Source organism: Thalassophryne amazonica, chromosome 15 (genome assembly GCF_902500255.1).
Source record: "Thalassophryne amazonica chromosome 15, fThaAma1.1, whole genome shotgun sequence".
In the NCBI taxonomy this organism is placed as follows: domain Eukaryota; kingdom Metazoa; phylum Chordata; class Actinopteri; order Batrachoidiformes; family Batrachoididae; genus Thalassophryne; species Thalassophryne amazonica.
Window position 1 is genome coordinate 4,794,414 of NC_047117.1, and position 20,201 is coordinate 4,814,614.

Below are 20,201 nucleotides of genomic sequence, written 5' to 3' on the forward strand. Positions count from 1 at the left end.
CTTTAACCTGTCGAGCCCTAATGGTACCTTCTGGATTTTACTGTACCTTAAGTAATTAACCTTTTAAGGTACTTTCTTTTAGTATAATGCCCATGTGTTGCATATCAAAATGTTCAGAAGAATCTCAGCTTGAATGTGAGACACATATTTGTCTAGAACACTGAGTAAATATATGATCTACTAATAGAAATATAATGAAAAATTGACCAAGACGCAGGAGAGCGTCATTAGGGTTCTCAGGATTAAAAACAATTCACCATAACAATAAATCTGTAGTATGTAAACTTTAAACTCAATCTGCATGTCTACTGACTATAAAGTGTGTTATGACTATATGTGTTTGACATAAGTCACACTGGTTCCATTCTGACTCAGCTGTGGCTCTGTGTCAAACCCACAGCAAAAGGCCGTCTTATTAATCTTTTCTTCATATTGCCTCTCCTTCTTCATCTCTCCTTTGTTCTGTCTGACACAAGTTACTCATTACACACAGTTCCCGCCTCACCAGCAAAGAGCGGCATCTAATGAGCCTTTTATGACACAATAATTTTGAGTGATTTCTACCTAAATGACATAAATACAAAACTCATCACTCTTAAACACATTTATGTTGTATAAATGACAGAAAATCTTTTAACATTTCAAGAAAACAAGTTGGCATCAGGTTCACACATTTTCTTTTTTTTTTTTCCATTTTTTGGCAAACAGAAGATTTGATTGATCTTAAATTATAAATGCACTACATTTTTATAGTGCTTTACAGTTGTAACTCACATTCACCCATTCACACACTGCAACTTGGGGATTAAGGACATTACACGAGGGACCTTACTGATTTTCTGGCCTGACAGGGAATCAAACTAAGGACCCAGCAGCCTCCAGCCCATCTCTTTAACCTCCAGATGCAAATGTATCTTGTGATTTTGTTTGATTTTATCACAGTTGCTGCATCAGTAAATGTCAGCTGGGCTCAGTTGTGTTCCAGAGTCTGTAAACTTTCCACAAATAAAATATATTTCCAGTTGTCTGAGAAATGGTGCCTATGCACAAACATTCCTCATGAGCGACTCCAGTTTGATGGATTGTCCTGCAGGCACAAACTGACGATACCATTATTGTTCCCACTTCAGGTGCTGCTCCTTTCACTTTGTTCTCAAAACAGTTTGTTGTAAAAGTTGTAAATTCCAAATGACTAAATTACTTTCTTCCCCTACAATGGAAACTATCCTGTATTATGTGTTGTGTGTGGGCCGCCAGAAGAGGAGGTACTGCTGGCCCACCACCAGTGGGCACCCTGCCTGAAGTGCGGGCTTCAGGCACGAGAGGGCGCTGCCGCCACGGACACAGCCGGGGGTGACAGCTGTCACTCATTATCTCTTGACAGCTGTCACCCATCTACTCAACATCATCTCACTCCATAAAGACCAGACGTCATCTCCACCTCGTTGCCGAGATATCGTACTTCATTGGAGGTAATATCCTCAGCCATTTGTGTTACTTATAAGCTGTATATTGTGAGTGTTTGCAGGAGTACCGGTCCCTCTTCCTGTGGAGGCTGAGTGAGTGCAGGACGGCACTCTTTTCCTCTGAGGGATCACTGTAAAGTCATCAGCGTATTGAGTGAGAGGTGGAGGTGGCATTCCCACCGTTATTGTTACTGGGTGTGCACACACCCACACTTGACTGTCTTTGTTCTCGCCAGCAGTACCAGATCCGACAGTCGGGGACGGTGATCACCTGGGAATTCGGGACTTGGCGGCTCCAGTATTCACCAGGTTCGGTGGCGGCGGAAATCGTGTGGTTCCGGCTCATCTCAGGACAGACGTCTTCTATCCTCGAGCCTGCCCACACGTCACCTTTGTGATTTGACTGTAATTATATTCTGAGATTGTCTGTATTTCGTTGTGCACATTTCACAACATTAAATTGTTACTTTTTGGCTCATCTATTGACCGTTCATTTGCGCCCCCTGTTGTGGGTCCGTGTCACTACACTTTCACAACATTATGTGGAAATAACACAAAATGGCTCACTACTCCCAAAATCAGTCATTTAATGTACTTAAAGGGGAACAGAAACGCCCACGGATTATTTATAGATGAATAACAAAAAAATGCATTCTTTTGATAGTTCAAGAAACACTAAAGACCATAAAACATCTACAGTAAACCTTGTTTTAGTCGTGGTCTGAGAAGAAACACTAAAGACCATAAAACATCTACAGTAAACCTTGTTTTAGTCGTGGTCTGAGAGGCTTTGACATCGACCGGCTGCTGCCATTTACGCAGTTCAGGTGGGTGACGTCACTGGTTGGGGGGAAGATGAGCCTCGTTTTGAGATTCCCTGCCAGAGGCACCAACATAGAGGTTATATATGATGACTAGTGTCCACACTCCTCCCAATGCTGGTCATTAAACACCAACGTCCCTTCATGGACAGCAACATGACGCCTCGTAACCGTGCAAAATATTGACCAAGTTCCCGGATGTTAATACATTTTCAATGAAGATTCACGACTGAACACACTCAGAAAAACGCTCCCAAAATACGTGTTAAAATGCCATTCTGACCTGGATATCGAGCCACTAAAATTAATTAACATTAAATCATCTCAGGAAAGAATTAAACTTACTCTGACACACACACATTCCCAAATATTAGTGTTGAAAGTTACACGGATCTGCACTGCTGAACCGAGCTGCTGCTGCTGCTGTTTTCAGCACAGCGAGGCTCCTAAAACCATTATAAAATATATATATATATATATATATATATATATATAAATTTTTTTTTTTTTTTTTACACAAATATGCTTTATTGACCGAGTTTCATTCATGAAGTCAGTGGTGTGTGTAAGTGTGGTCCGTGTCCTCGGACAACACAAACACAGGCAGGAAACACACACCTGTTTATCAACCAAATGTCACGGACAAAGTGACAAGAAGAACCAAAACCACTTACTTATGTATTCAAGGATTCAAAAGAAGTTTATTGTCATATGCTCATAGGAACATGTTCCCTGCACAATGAAATGTGTTTACTGCAGTTTTACCCATCCTAATTGCCAGTTAGGAGCAGAGGTCGCCTTTTTTGGCGCACGGGGACCCAGCTCCAGATGTATATCCCTGCGCTAGGTCACGAGCAGGGCTGAGCAAACCTTGACCGGCCTCATGGCACACTTAACAAACAACACACATAAGCCGGTCCGGTACATGAACACATATAAAAGCACATAGTAGAGAAGCTTGAATCTTCGACTGGACTGGGTTGCTTGACGTGAGGACGTTTCGCTTCAAATCACAGAAGCTTCCTCAGCTAAAATTCTTGCTCTGGTAGTCTGACTTCTGTCTTGACTCTTGTAGAGAAGAATAAACCAGAAGCCAAAAAAATCTGGAGTTTTTTAACCTAACCAGACCCCACCTACCGAGAGGCAGACTGCTATAGGCTAGTGACTAAACAATAGCTCTAATTAGCACCTTTTGTGCTCTAGTTAGCACTCGCCTAATGACAGGACAGAAGCCTCCCCTGATGGCTCCCTTGACATTGGTCAACTGAGAGCCTACACAGAAATATAAAAGCACACACAAGGAAAGAATTGGGAAAAGAAAAACCTCCATTGCTGCTGCGTTGAACTCCCGCAGCACCACTGGAGAGCAAAAAAACCCATAGCACAGAAAAACAGTCATAACAAAAACAAAAACAAAAAAAATCACAATAGACGACAGACAACAGCCGAGACTTGGATGTGTCCAGTGTCCAGACAGACAGCCCAGAAAGGCCGCCCTTGAGGCACCATCGACAGGCCTTATCTGTCCATCCTGGGGGGTGGATCCCAGTCCTGAATCAGTCCACCAGAGTCTCAAGGTCAGACAGTCAACATCTCAGGACTGGGAAGGGAGGGAGGGAGGGGAAGACAAAGAGGCGGGGGAGACGAGGAGCGAGGCTATCAGGAGTGTTCTTCGGGGGGAGGATTTTATCCCAGCGGCCTTGAAGGACAGCTGGTGTTTGGAAACCAAATAGATATCCAGATTAACAGACGTCTGTCAGATTCCACAGTCTGAAACTTCAGAGTGGCTCCCAATACATCTGAATAGAGGAGATGTGGTCTTACTGACGATCAAAGAGGTTTTCCAGTGCAGCCATTCTCCCCGAGATGGATTCCAACATGGAAGAACATATTGTCTCCCTCGTTGCTCCGTTTGTGGTTTTGCCAACATGCGCAGCTTTCCGGCGTATTCCACCTGTTTCTTGATGAGACTAACAGAACTTCAGTGAGCAAGCTCAGTAAACTGCACTCGTCCCCAGCAGAGGACGACCCCAACCAGGGACGTCACCCAGAAGTGTCCTTCACTGACTTCAGCCAATGGGCATTTACATGTCAATTTAGCGGCAAATTTGATTCAAATAATATTATCTACACTGCGCTCAAACATTCTGCAAGTGCATGAAGAACACTTAATTTTTACTAATGAATGCACAAACAAATTCTCAAAAGCGTTTCTGTTCCCCTTTAATCTCGAAGAATAACAAAAAACTGACAGCATGTCACTAATCTCATTCTACTGGTATCTGCCTGGTTAATGAGTCACCGGATCTCCAGGATTTATGGTGAAAAGTGTTTCTCTGAATATCAGCAGTGAGAGTCTGGAACCAGATTGGGTTTTTTTTTTGCTCTTTGAACAGATACGCCCGCCGTCTGCACAAAACTGTGCGCCGCTTGGTCCCAGACTCAGATGTCCGCTTCCTGCTGTCTGAGAGTGGCAGCGCTAAAGGCGCGGCCATGGTGACAGCAGTTGCCTACCGTCTGACGGAGCAGGCCCGCCAGATACAGCAAACCCTGGCAGAGTTTCGGCTGAGCAAGGCCCAACTGTTAGAGGTGAAGAAAAGGATGAGGGTGGAGATGGAAAGAGGCCTGAAGAAGGACACCCACAAGGACGCCTCAGTCAAAATGCTGCCCAGCTTCGTCCGAAGCACACCAGACGGAACAGGTAACGAAAACGTGACACACATAACTAAAACGTATTTATACTCAACATCTATCAAGTCTGTGTTTCCTGTTAAAAAGGTATAATTACGTGTTAACATTATTTGATGAATCTTCTTGGCCTTTAAAGCCAAACGCTTAAGTTTTAAGTAAGTATTAAGTAAATTTTAAGAAAGTATTTAAGTATTTAGGGTTTACGTGTGCAAAAACGTGCAAACACATAGCAACTGCAAAAAAAAAAAAAAGCATGCTGATTTACTAGCGGTGCACACTGAGGACTGCATCTGTGTGTGGTGGTGCGTATTATCAATTTAGCAATTGTGCCTTCATGAATATGCAGTTTAGGGTGTGTCCACCCAAGTGAGCAATTCTTTGGGATATGAAGATGTAATGAAGTGAGATTTACAGATGCAATAAGATTTAGCATGATCAAAAAGGAAATTTAGTGGGTTCCGATGGCGTTTGTTCTTATTGTGCTTGACGGACCGTTGTTTCAGGAGCTGGTGTATGTTGTAGATGTTTTCATTTTGTTTGGCGTTTAACAGCCGCCATCTGGCTGTGTGCGGGAAATGTCCTTGAAACCATCTCGCCCGTACACAGACGCTGTTCCAGCTCTGACGGCTGAGCTCACACTCCTGTGTTATTGCTCTGTATAGCATCACTGTGTGGTAGTTCTGTGGAATTACACCTGAAACATCAAGTGCAATATGTTTCAGCATCTAGGACAGAAATATCATCCAACTCCGACTGGCTGATTTAGGTGTTTTAGACACATTTAAGGATTTTCAGATACATTTTAAGTACTTTCCCTGTATTATTCCATGTTGTAATGAAACCTTTTCGATGGTGATTAGATTTTATTAATCATATTTGGCTAAATAAACAAACACTTTTTTTTGTAATTCAGAAAATGGAGATTTCCTGGCTCTGGATCTCGGGGGGACAAACTTCCGCGTGCTCCTGGTTAAGATTCGGAGTGGGAAGAGGCGAACAGTAGAAATGCATAACAAAATCTACGCCATTCCTCTGGAAGTCATGCAGGGTACAGGAGAAGAGGTAACCATCTGATTTTTTTTTTTTTTCTGTCACTGAGGATTTTGTGGTTGTGCTTGTTTTGATTAGCAACAAAGAAAAAACAATTCTCAGGAAAAACATTAAAAAAGACAAAAAAAAACTGATTTGATTGTAGTGATGATTAAGATCATGTGTTCTGGTTATTTATCAATAACACTGTGAAGTCATTCTGATCATTATTCTCTATAACTCAAAAACTTGTGCATATGCTGCATTTTCATAAAAAGTGAGCAAATGTGATCTGCAAACTCTGTCCACACACGGTCTGGAAAAGGTTAGTCGATTAGATCTTCTGGTTTGATGGCCGTGGCCACATTATGCGCTTCTACGTGCACAATTCAAAGCCTTTATTTGATTGTATTGACTGCAGTTTAAATGTGACTGTATGAAATCACTCCAAGCAGATTTTTATAAAGATTAGGTGGCATACAAAGTACGTTTAATTTTATCAGCATTACTGTTCTGCCACATCATATTTGAGAATGACGACTCCAAAGACAATTTCTATTCCTTTCTTGCCATTTTACCATATATTTATTTCACACTTTGCTCAGCGGTTGTCAGCAGTATGTGGTCAGTATGTGACACGTGACAGCTGTTAAAAGCACAAATCATTCCGAGTGCTGCCAAAACACCTCAAAAAACCTAAATACAATATTAAAAACCCTTTTAGTGCCAAGATGTTTGTCTCACTCTGAAATGAACTGCGAGCCAACAGTATGCAAACCAATAAATGGCTCATGTCCTTTCAGCTCTTTGACCACATTGTGCACTGCATCTCTGACTTCCTGGACTACATGGGAATGAAAAGCGCTCGACTGCCGCTGGGATTCACTTTCTCCTTCCCCTGCCACCAGACCAGCCTGGATGCAGTATGTTGTCTTCTGTTCTCTTAAAGCTACAGTGTGCAGGATTTAGGGCATCCCTTTAATTGCAGAAATGGAATACAGGGTTCATAATCATCTGTTTATTAGTGTGTAATTACCTGCACCAATGAATCGATGCGTTTTCATGAGCTTAGATTGAGGCTGTCTTCTCTATATGGGAGGGCTCTCCATTGTGATCATCAAAGGCATAATGTAATCTGCAACCTCACCACTAGATGACACTAAATCCTACAGACTGTAGTTTTAAAATTAGCAGAATCTATATTTGTATATTGCCCAATTGCACATGGCATCCACACACAGCACCGCACGAGGGACCAGTGATCAAATCACTGTTCTAGCTGGAAATTTTTTTTGTTGAAGTCTTCCAAATAATAACTCCCCTGCAGCCCCACTCCACTTTAAACACACTTACACTGACTGACCTATGCAGAGGAGGTGAAAGAGCCGAAGGCAGATAAAACTGCAGGAACCTGTGGGGCTGAACTTCCTCAGGTGGGTGGAAATATTGTTCTGCTGTCATCCCAACCATTTGGGTGACAAGTATCATCCAACAGCCTGGAAATAAAGGGCTCGATATCCCAAAATAAGGGATACGTCCAGAAAAACATGTAGAATACCATAGTAAAAGTCCCTGAAAATCCCCCTTCAGGCTTTTTCAAAATTCAACATGTTGTCCAAAATGGCTGCAATTTCATGGATAATAATGCAAATTTGAACAATTTAGATCTAAATGGCATGGACAGTGCTGTGAATTGATCATTATTATTACTATTACAATTATTACTTGTATAATCATCATCACAGGCCAAAGCATTTCCTCATGGATGGGTTAAAAAAATGCCCAAAGGTCCTTCCATAAACCTTCTCAGCTATTCTCCTCAACTGTACAACCCCTGGCAAAAATTATGGAATCACCGGCCTCAGAGGATGTTCATTCAGTTGTTTAATTTTGTAGAAAAAAGCAGATCACAGACATGACACAAAACTAAAGTCATTTCTAATGGCAACTTTCTGGCTTTAAGAAACACTATAAGAAATCAGGAAAAATAATTGGGGCAGTCAGTAACGGTTACTTTTTAGACCAAGCAGAGGGAAAAAAAAAATATGGAATCACTCAATTCTGAGGAAAAAATTATGGAATCACCCTGTAATTTTTCATCCCCAAAACTAACACCTGCATCAAATCAGATCTGCTCATTAGTCTGCATCTAAAAAGGAGTGATCACAGCTTGGAGAGCTGTTGCACCAAGTGGACTGACATGAATCATGGCTCCAACACGAGAGATGTCAATTGAAACAAAGGAGAGGATTATCATGCAATGTTGCAAAAGATGTTGGTTGTTCACAGTCAGCTGTGTCTAAACTCTGGACCAAATACAAACAACATGGGAAGGTTGTTAAAGGCAAACATACTGGTAGACCAAGGAAGACATCAAAGCGTCAAGACAGAAAACTTAAAGCAATATGTCTCAAAAATCAAAAATGCACAACAAAACAAATGAGGAATGAATGGGAGGAAACTGGAGTCAACGTCTGTGACCGAACTGTAAGAAACCGCCTAAAGGAAATGGGATTTACATTCAGAAAAGCTAAACGAAAGCCATCATTAACACCTAAACAGAAAAAAACAAAGTTACAATGGGCTAAGGAAAAGCAATCGTGGACTGTGGATGACTGGATGAAAGTCATATTCAGTGATGAATCTCGAATCTGCATTGGGCAAGGTGATGATGCTGGAACTTTTGTTTGGTGCCGTTCCAATGGGATTTATAAAGATGACTGCCTGAAGAGAACATGTAAATTTCCACAGTCATTGATGATATGGGGCTGCATGTCAGGTAAAGGCACTGGGGAGATGGCTGTCATTACATCATCAATAAATGCACAAGTTTACGTTGATATTTTGGACACTTTTCTTATCCCATCAATTGAAAGGATGTTTGAGGATGATGAAATCATTTTTCAAGATGATAATGCATCTTGCCATAGAGCAAAAACTGTGAAAACATTCCTTGCAAAAAGACACATAGGGTCAATGTCATGGCCTGCAAATAGTCCGGATCTTAATCCAATTGAAAATCTTTGGTGGACGTTGAAGAAAATGGTCCATGACAAGGCTCCAACCTGCAAAGCTGATCTGGCAACAGCAATCAGAGAAAGTTGGAGCCAGATTGATGAAGAGTACTGTTTGTCACTCATTAAGTCCATGCCTCAGAGACTGCAAGCTGTTATAAAAACCAGAGGTGGTGCAACAAAATACTAGTGATGTGTTGGAGCGTTCTTTTGTTTTTCATGATTCCATAATTTTTTCCTCAGAATTGAGTGAGTCCATATTTTTTTCCTCTGCTTGGTCTAAAAAAGTAACCGTTACTGACTGCCACAATTTTTTTTCCTGATTTCTTATAGTGTTTCTTAAAGCCAGAAAGTTGCCATTTGAAATGACTTTAGTTTTGTGTCATGTCTGTGATCTGCTTTTTTTCTACAAAATTAAACAACTGACTGAACATCCTCCGAGGCCGGTGATTCCATAATTTTTGCCAGGGGTTGTACAAACATTGGCGGTAAGTTTGCGCGTGTATGTGTTTGAAAAATGTGAAATACGACTGAAGAAAGAATCTAAAAGGGGAAATTATATCTAAGATAGAACTCAAACAAAATTGCGCCAGGATTTTTTATCTTTTGCGTGACTTGTTGCTAGTCCTATTCAGTGAACAGATATCGGGCTGTATTTTCATGAGATGTACATCAAATGTGATTGACCTAGAAAATATGTTTTACTGTACATCTCATGAAAATACACCCCTAGCACCTCTAGATAATCATGGTAAGTAGTTTCTCAAGCCCTAAAACAAACAGTGCTCTCCAAACGTTCAACACTTTTGGAGGGCACTTAAATCAGGTTTTTAACCTTTCCAGAAGCAAAGATATGTTAAAGAAAATCCTTGCTGGTTTTAAAAAGCCACAAGGGGATTTTTGGGGACTTTTTCTGGACTTATCCTAAAAATTTCAGCGTGTTCCACAAAATTCCCTGTTTGGCCATTTTTATGCTAATGCTCAGGAATTATAACTGTAAGCATGAATGACAGAATCCCTGAAGTTGCTGGTGTTTGCACAGGTACCGTGAGTGCTGCTGGAGTCTTCCCAGTGAAGTCTGCCATTGAACAGGGTTGTGTTTTGCTGTTACTCTCTTCAATGCTGGCATGGACTGGATGTTTAACATAAAGGAGTCCAGTAACTTGGGTGCCTTTGTTGGTGAAGAAAGCTTCACTGACTTGGACTTTGTGGACGATGCTTGTGGAATCATCGGATGTCCTGATTACAGTACCTGAGAAGCTGAGTGAAGAGTTGGAGTGACTGGGTTTGTGGCAGTCCTACATCAAGATCCAGGCTATCACTGCCGTTTGACGCGAGCATGGCGGTCCATATCATTTCTGCATGAATGTCTACCCAGGAGGTGGTCCTAATTTTAGTGCCTGTGCAGCTCTTCTTCTGTTCAAAGATCTTCGCTCCACTACAGACTGCTCACCTCCACACCAGTCTATCTGATGGGGCTGTGGCCCAATTATCCATCTCAGTCTTTGAAGGTCCTTTTAAGGACATCCTTAGATTGCTGACCGAAGAGAAGCTGTTTAAGTAGATTATGTGTATCCACTCTGGCCATACATCCGTACATTGGAATCTATTCTGGTACAACATAGCCTCAGTGTTTGTCATAGAGCACCAATCAAGAACCTCAGCATTAATAATGTGATCGCGCAACTTCATGTTCAGGTTTGTACTTAAATATCTTTGGTGAAAATTTTCTGTTTTACTTAATATCGGTATGTAGTCCAAGTTTCAGAACCATACAGGAGTGTGGATCTGATAGCAGCTTGATAGACTTGTATCTTGGTGTTGACCTCAAGTTCATGGTTATCAAAGACACACTTATGAAGCTTACCAAATGAAAAAATATCTTCAAAGGGCAGAGGAACTCTTAGTGAGTCAACGGCCATCTACCAACCTGCAACTCTCCAGGCCCTCTGTCATCTCGACTTATGTCTTGCCATAGAATCAAGGCCCTGGGGCAGCCAAATGATCTCAGACTGTGCAACCGAGTCCACAACTCCTTCGCACACACTGTCCACAGTGGTACCTACACTGAATATAAATAACTTATTTACTGCACAGGGCATCCTCCTAACCTGGACCAAGGGATTCAAAGCCACAGACTGTGAGGGGGAGAATGTGGTGGAGCTTCTTCGAGAAGCCATCAAGAGGAAAGAGGTAAATGACTGAAACAGATGATACAATCATGTCACTCAGTAAACTGAGCCATGAAAAGACATGCAGCCACACACACACACACACACACACACACACACACACACACACACACACACACACACACACACACACACACACACACACACACACACTGTATGTTTGTCATTGTTCCAACAGAAACACACTAAAGCAGAGACATGAACAGTAACTTTCTGATTATTTCATAGCAGTTAACTTCTAAAAGTAAAAGAACAGACACAAGTCCGCACAATCCTGTGGAAAGGAAAGGCCTTTGTATGAATTTAGCTGAGAAAGAGAAAAAAGACAGAGCGAGGGAGATGGTTGAGTGAAGTACACAGTGAATGAGGTCTGTGAGAGAGAGAGCATTTCAGCACAGAAATATTCTATAAAACTAGAAGCAATTTTTGTTCAAAAGTGGTTATGTTATAAAACATAAATAAGCCTCACAAGTCCACACAGCCTTGCAGTAGATTCTGTATGAATGTAGCTGAAGCAGACACTTCTTCATTCTCTCTCTCTTTCTCGCTCTCTCTCTCTGAGTGGTTTTAAAGTGTCATGGAACTTGAGATGAGCGTATTTGTCAGTTTCTTTCTTTTCCAAGGACGTGGTTAGAATCTGAGTCTTCCTCTATGCGGAAGGAACTGAACTAAGTGTACTGAGTACATAAAACCTACAAAGCTGTACTTTGTCTAACTTGATATAATTACGATTTGGGAAACTGAAAGGTTATTTGTAATAAGTTATTTTAAAACATTCCACAACTCACTCTTCAGACATTCTTACTTATGCATATTTTTCTGGATGTAATATTTAAGATGAAAAGCTTTTTCATGTAAATATTCAAAAATAATTTTAGATTTTTTTTTTGCAAGAGCCAGGAAGCAAATTCCACATACTGCAAATTGTCATATTTTAAATATTCACAATGTTATGTTAATTTACTTGCAGTGAGTTTGATGCTATGTACTGTAAATCTGAATTTGTAGCAATACTGCTTTTCCAAATTAAAAATAAATAAATAAAAACAAGTGGTCAAACAAACTAAATTTTTTTAAATTTACTGTTTAAAAACTGTTTTTATATATATTTTTGAACACGTTAAACATAATATATAACTTTAGCCATGTAAAAGCATTTCATCAGGAACTTTAATTGCAAATAAAAATATGTTCAGTTGCACATGTCGAAATGTTTTTTGGTACTTTATGTACGGTAAACATCAAGGGCCAAAAAGCTGAAGAAAATGTGAACAAAGCTGGGATCAGACTGTGAAAAGAAACATTACCTTTTTTAGATAAGTTCAGAGTTGTCTGGGAGCGTTTATTTACATAAAACAAGACTTAGGATGCAGTGCAATAAATAAACAAATAAATAAAATCACCCTTGATCAGATTCTCCCCGATCAATCAGATCAGACTGTGTATTTGCAGATATGTGACACAGATTTAAATCGGGGAGTGGCATTATTTAGATATTAGTGCCCCCCATGAAAGGTCTGCAGAATAGAAATTTAAAAATGTTAAATTTAATGGTTTTAATAGGTAAGATTCAAATACTAATGTATGATGGTCAATGACATCACATGATCACATCAGTAACACGTGTACATTCTGGCACCTTTAGACAAAATGGACAATTTCTCATTGCAACAAAAAGACACGATTATGACGGCTTATTGTTTTTGGTTATCCTCCCATGTTAGATTTTTGTTATTGATAAGTGACTACTTGGGTTTCACTTATTGATTTTGCCCTTTTAGATGACTGATGCTGTAAGTACAGAGTGAATGTAAATCGTGATTGGACAGGTAAATCAGTGTGAGACTGGCAGCATGAAACGACTGTTCTGAAGGTCAATTCAGAGGCCGTCCGTGATACTTTGTGTGTGAAACAGCCTGGTTTTTGTTTGTTCTTAAAGCATGCAGTCGATTTAGAAGAGTGAGTGAACTGCATTGTGCTCAGTGTGGCATCTGCTGTTCACAAACATAAATGTACGGAAGTATGTCCTGGTTTGATCAATACTTTTAACAACGCAAACGTTTAATCAGAATTTCACTTTTGGTAAAAGGTGTCATTTTTCTGCACGAGACAAAGAAACAACTCCCCAATTATCAAGCTTTAAAATGTAACACGATTGTTGAAATGATTCATCTCAAAACACTTTTTGCTTTGATTTAGTTGAGTTTAACACAACACACGACCATCGCAAAAGAACGGTGGCATCAGTGTTACACTAATGGACAGAGTTGTTGCTTTGCACTTTCACTGTCCTCGTGTTTCTTGTGCAGGAGTTTGATCTGGATGTGGTCGCCATCGTGAATGACACAGTTGGAACAATGATGACCTGCGCGTACGAGGAACCCACCTGTGAGATTGGACTGATCGCAGGTCAATTCGCCACCTCGTCAACAACACAGCTCTTTTATTAATATCAAATGTGCTGTGAAACTTTTAAGTAAACTAATGCACTTCTGGAAGTGACAGCCACAAATTCACATTATAACATCACAGACAACAGAGACGTGAGATACAAAAATCATTTGTTGCAAACAGGACATTAGGAAGTGTGCACTCTAATGTGTGTCCTTTTAGTTTTAGACTTTACACAAAACTCTTGTTTGGCTGTTTAAATGGCAACACTACATAGGGGCGGGTGCTATGACATATTACTATGTGGCTACAATGCTACGTGCACTGTGATTGGCTGATTTCCGGTCTGATATTTTCCCATATCAGGCCATATCAGACTTGTTACAAACCAGAAAGCTAAAAACACAATTACAAAAGCCAAGTCGGACATAAACATACTCCATAAATATCTAAACAGCATCTGAAAAAAACAAAAACAAAAAAAAAAAACACAGATTGAAAGCTTACCAGCTAAAGACCGGACCATCTGTTAGCAAGTTCTTCACGGAGGTGAAGAAAGCCAACAGCTCACTGACTATGAGCCGTCAGAAGCTTTCATATTCAGGCGATACTGTAAGTTTGTGTCTTTAAATATATATATATATATATATATATATATATATATATATATATATATATATATATATATATAACAAATTATTAGTCTCACTAATAATCCTTTAATCTCCCGGTATTTTTTTACTTTTTGGATGGTGACTATTATATTATACTTTCTGACATATTGAGAACCAAAAGAGTTCAGTTTGGATGCACAACAGCGCCGTGTCTGGCTAAGGTTGACTGGGGCATTACATCTAAAAGTCATCGTATTATTTGAAAAACCGTAAGAAATATAAGAGTCCCAAGATAATCAAGCGTCATAAAACCACATTATCATAAAAGGAAGAAAAAACTTGCCTGCAGCGTTCACAGAATAAAATATACAGAATACAGGTGTGTCCCATCATTCTATTCAGCGTGTGATACGATAGGAAGCAATCACAGACAAGACAAGAAAAGGTGTCACACAATGACCTCTCAAGGTAAAAGTTTAGAAGCGGGTCTGGTTTGAGCCAATGTGAGATCTCCTAACTCATCAGAATTTAAACAGGATAGTCCCGTTGAGATCAAGATCTGTTTTACAAGGGAGACCTGGACAGTTATAAAGTTTCCAGTCCACCTAACCTGCATGTCTTTAAATGCGGGGAAAAAGCCGGCGCACCCGGAGGAAACCCACACAGAAAGGCCACAGGTGGGAATCAATCCCATGACCTTAATGCTGTGAGGCAACAGTGCTAACCACTAATCCACTGTGCTGACGATCATAATGGTAGGTGGTAGAATTCCCCCCCCCCCCACCCACCCACACCAAAACGGTAAGCTACTGCATAAAGCGGTAGTGTCGGCAAGCACGTTATGTCACGGTATGACTCATTTTGCACTATATGACCCCCTTTAATGATTCTTATTTGAGTAAGAGTTTAAACTGGACTATTTTAGTTTTCAAATTTGCTCTTTCAATGTTAAAATCTGGATGTAAAACTTCATGAATAAAATACTTTTACAATTCTACGTTTAAGAAATCCGTGGCTGTGTATAATTAACAATGGTTAAGTCTTCAACGATCACGCAGCGCAAACATCAGCTGGTTCACTCAGCTGACTCACAGTTTCACAATACTTCCATGACGGTTACGTCTTCATGTGAAAATGACTTTATAGCCAAGCTACATCTATAATAAAAGTACTGAATAGATGTTTAGAGTCACATCTGGAGCTCAGCAGAACAGGAGACAAAAACAGCAACAACAAAAACAGCGCCGTTGTGACCATCAGAGCTACGGATGCACTGAAATGATTACTGATTCCCAGATTATTGGATATTTGGTGTTAGTTTTCATTATCTCATTGGCATGAATGAAAAAAAAATGTCTGGCCTGGTGATGGTTCTCACTGGCCATATTTCTCATGATGTTGACAATATATCACAATCCATACTGGTGACCAGTGTCACCAGTATGGATGGTCACCGCCCCCAACAATGCAAATGAATTTTTGGTATATTTCTACAAACATCTTGTAAACTTGTTTACATTCCTCAAAGAACATATATTTTTTTAACTGAGTCAGATATTTCAGACTTTGGAGAGACGGGCTGCTCTGTTAATGTTATGGTCTCAGTAACACGGACACAGATAAATGATGGATAAACGGATGGACGGACACAAAGCAGCTTTCATTTGAAGGTTTATAAGAGCAGCTGGTACACAGAGCGATGTACTTAAACACTCGTATGTCACATAAAACTATCACATTAGCCGTAGTTGTGTTGTGTGGGCCGCTGAAGAGGAGGTACTGCTGGCCCACCACCACCAGAGGGCGCCCTGCCTGGAGTGCGGGCTCCAGGCACCAGAGGGCGCCGCCGCCCCACAGGAGCAGCCTCGGTAACAACTGTCACCCATCACCTGAGACAGCTGACGGCAATTATCACTGGGGTATATCAGCAGGACGGCATCTCCACCTCATCGCCGAGATATCGTTTCTACCGGAGAGGTAACTTATCGAAGCATACAGAGTACATATTCTTGACTGAGCTAGTTTATTGGATTACTGTTCCAACGAGAGGTGGAGGTACCTTTCCTGCCGTTCGGAGTTCTGGGTGCAAACGCGCCCCCATCTAACTGTTCTTTTTCCCTCGCCAGCAGTACCAGGTCCGACACGCGGAGGCAGTGGCCACCTGGGAGTTCGGGACTTGGCGGCTCCAGTATTCCCGGGGTCCTGTGGCGGAGGAAGCCGTGTGGTTCCGGTCTTACCTTGGAGAGGCGTCTCCTATCTTCGAGCCTGCCCACACGACACTTTTGTGTATTGACTGTTGTCCATTTCTGTAATTGGTTGTATTCGTTGTGCACATTCACAACAGTAAAGCGTTGTTATTTTGACTTACTCCATTGTCCGTTCATTTGCGCCCCCTGTTGTGGGTCCGTGTTCCTACACTTTCCCAACAGGATATCTCGGCCAGCGTCATGGATCCCGAGGGGCGTCAACCGGCTGTTGAACGGCCAATGGAAGAACAAGGCGCACAGGCGTCCGCAGGAGGGGTAATCGGTGAGTTGCAGCGGATCCTCACCGCTTTCACGACTCGGTTAGACTTGATGGCCGAGCAGAACGCCCTCCTGAACCGCAGGGTGGAGGCTCTCGCCGCGCAGGTGGAAGCGCGCCCTCCGGGCGCCGCTGCGGCTCTCCCTCCCGTAGACCCTGTGCGTGACAGCGACGTTCCACTGGTTGTCCAACGACCCCCCCCCACCATCCCCTGAAGCATACATAAGCCCCCCAGAGCCGTACGGAGGCTGTGTGGAGACGTGCGCGGATTTCCTTATGCAGTGTTCGCTCGTCTTCGCACAGCGTCCCGTCATGTACGCGACCGACGCTAGCAAAATAGCTTATGTGATAAATCTGCTTCGTGGTGAGGCACGCGCTTGGGCTACAGCGCTCTGGGAGCAAAGTTCACGGCTCCTTCTGACATATGATGGGTTTGTGAGGGAGCTCAGAACAGTGTTCGATCACCCTAATAGAGGAGAGACCGCTTCAGCCGTGCTGCTGTCACTGAGACAGGGGCGCCGGAGCGCAGCTGCCTATGCAGTCGACTTCCGCATCGCGGCTGCGAGGTCCGGCTGGAATAGCACTGCCCTCCGCGCCGCCTTCGTAAACGGACTGTCATTGGTCCTCAAGGAGCACCTGGTGGCTAAGGACGAACCGCGGGATTTGGATGGGCTTATCGATCTTGTCATACGATTAGACAATCGGTTAAATGAGCGCCGTCGGGAACGAGACGAAGGGCGTGGCCAGGCACGCGTCGTCCCTCTCCCTTCCGGTTCCAACCGCATTCCGCCCTCCCCACGCTCCACGGCCCCTGCGCTCCGTGCGATCACAGCTCCCCCTGCTGACGAAGCTATGGACACGAGTAGGGCAACATTTAGGGCACCGGTCACACAAAGGCGGCTGGCCCGCGGAGCGTGTTTTGTTTGTGGCTCGATTGAGCATCAGGTAAGAGACTGCCCCGAGCGGTTAAACACCAACGCCCGCCCCTAGACACTGGGCTAGGGGGGGGCCGAGACGTTCACGTGGGACATACCCACATCGCCACACGACTCCCAGTTACAATCCTTTATGAGGATTTAACCCTGAAGGCCCCAGCACTGGTGGACACGGGCTCAGAAGGGAATTTGCTTGATAGCAAATGGGCCAGGGAGATAGGGTTCCCTCTGGTGGCGCTTACCTCGCCTGTGCAGGTACGGGCACTAGATGGCTCCCTACTCCCTCCAATCACCCACAAGACACCACCAGTAACTCTGGTGGTGTCGGGGAATCACCGGGAGGAGATCGAGTTTTTTGTAACTCCGGCCACCTCCCGTGTGATTTTAGGTTTTCCCTGGATGTTGAAACACAATCCCCGGATCGATTGGCCGTCCGGGGTAGTGGTCCAGTGGAGCGAGACCTGCCATCGGGTATGTTTAGGTTCCTCGGTTCCTCCCGGTTCCCAGGCCAGGGAGGAGGTCAGAGCCCCGCCCAATCTAGGGACGGTGCCGGTGCAGTACCATGACCTTGCGGAGGTGTTCAGCAAGGATCTGGCACTCACCCTTCCCCCGCACCGCCCGTATGATTGTGCCATTGATTTGGTTCCAGGCGTTGAGTTCCCGTCCAGCAGGCTGTACAACCTCTCACGACCTGAACGCGAATCAATGGAGACCTACATCCGGGACTCCTTGGCTGCCGGGTTGATCCGGAATTCCACCTCCCCGATGGGTGCGGGTTTCTTTTTTGTGGGGAAAAAGGATGGCGGATTACGTCCATGCATTGATTACAGGGGGCTGAACGAAATCACGGTTCGTAACCGATACCCCTTACCCTTGTTGGATTCGGTGTTCACGCCCCTGCATGGAGCCAAGATATTCACCAAGCTTGATCTTAGGAATGCGTATCACCTGGTTCGGATCCGGAAGGGAGACGAGTGGAAGACGGCATTTAACACCCCGTTAGGTCATTTTGAGTACCTGGTCATGCCGTTCGGTCTTACAAATGCTCCCGCGACGTTCCAAGCATTGGTTAATGATGTCTTGCGGGACTTCCTGCACCGATTCGTCTTCGTATATTTAGACGACATACTCAGGATCCGGAGAAAAGATGAGACCCATGTCCGACATGTACGTCAGGTCCTGCAGCGGTTATTGGAGAACCGGCTGTTTGTTAAGGGCGAGAAGTGTGAGTTTCACCGCACCTCTTTGTCCTTCCTGGGGTTCATCATCTCCCCCAACTCCGTCGCTCCTGATCCGGCCAAGGTTGCAGCGGTGAGAGACTGGCCCCAACCCACAAGCCGTAGGAAGCTGCAACAGTTCCTCGGCTTTGCGAATTTCTACAGGAGGTTCATTAAGGGCTACAGCCAGGTTGCTAGCCCCCTGACAGCCCTGACCTCACCAAAAGTCCCCTTCACCTGGTCGGATCGTTGCGATGCCGCGTTCAAGGAGTTGAAACGGCGCTTCTCGTCTGCACCCGTTCTGGTGCAGCCCGATCCTAGTCGCCAGTTAGTGGTTGAAGTGGATGCCTCGGACTCAGGGATAGGAGCTGTGCTGTCCCAGAGTGGGAAGACCGATAAGGTCCTTCATCCGTGTGCCTATTTTTCCCGCAGGTTGACCCCGGCTGAACGGAACTATGACGTCGGCAACCGAGAACTCCTTGCGGTGAAAGAGGCTCTTGAAGAGTGGAGACACCTGTTGGAGGGAACGTCCGTGCCATTCACGGTTTTCACTGACCACCGGAACCTGGAATATATCAGGACCGCCAAGCGGCTGAATCCCAGGCAAGCCCGCTGGTCACTGTTCTTCGGCCGTTTTGACTTCCGCATCACCTACCGGCCCGGGACCAAGAACCAGAAGTCGGATGCCTTGTCCCGGGTACACGAAGACGAGGTCAAAGCGGAGTTGTCGGATCCACCGGAACCCATCATCCCGGAGTCCACTATCGTGGCCACCCTCACCTGGGACGTAGAGAGAACCGTCCGGGAGGCCCTGGCACGAAGCCCGGACCCCGGGACTGGACCAAAGAACAGACTTTACGTCCCACCAGAGGCAAGGGCTGCAGTCCTGGACTTCTGTCACGGCTCTAAGCTCTCCTGTCACCCAGGGGTGCGAAGAACCGTGGCAGTTGTCCGGCAGCGCTTCTGGTGGACGTCCCTGGAGGCCGACGTCCGGGACTATATCCAGGCCTGTACCACCTGTGCCAGGGGCAAGGCCGACCATCGCAAGGCTCCGGGACTGCTACAGCCGCTGCCCGTGCCTCATCGCCCCTGGTCCCACATCGGCCTGGATTTTGTCACGGGCCTCCCGCCGTCCCAGGGAAACACCGTGATCCTCACGATAGTGGACCGATTCTCCAAGGCGGCCCACTTCGTGGCCCTCCCGAAGCTCCCTACGGCCCAGGAGACAGCGGACCTCCTGGTCCACCACGTCGTCCGCCTGCATGGGATACCATCAGACATCGTCTCCGATCGCGGTCCCCAGTTCTC

The 20,201-nt window shown here is 44.1% G+C and overlaps 1 protein-coding gene across 3 annotated transcripts in view; it reads left to right on the forward strand.

Moving 5' to 3' along the window:
* Positions 1–20,201, forward strand: part of LOC117525937 (hexokinase-1) — a 47,621-nt gene that overhangs the window by 21,626 nt on the left and 5,794 nt on the right. For all 3 annotated transcript variants that reach the window (XM_034187899.1, XM_034187901.1, XM_034187902.1), the window contains 5 exons: positions 4,684–4,988; positions 5,892–6,040; positions 6,811–6,930; positions 11,119–11,214; positions 13,523–13,622. In XM_034187899.1, the coding sequence (XP_034043790.1) occupies positions 4,684–4,988; positions 5,892–6,040; positions 6,811–6,930; positions 11,119–11,214; positions 13,523–13,622 (770 nt within the window). The remainder of the gene's footprint in view (positions 1–4,683; positions 4,989–5,891; positions 6,041–6,810; positions 6,931–11,118; positions 11,215–13,522; positions 13,623–20,201) is intronic.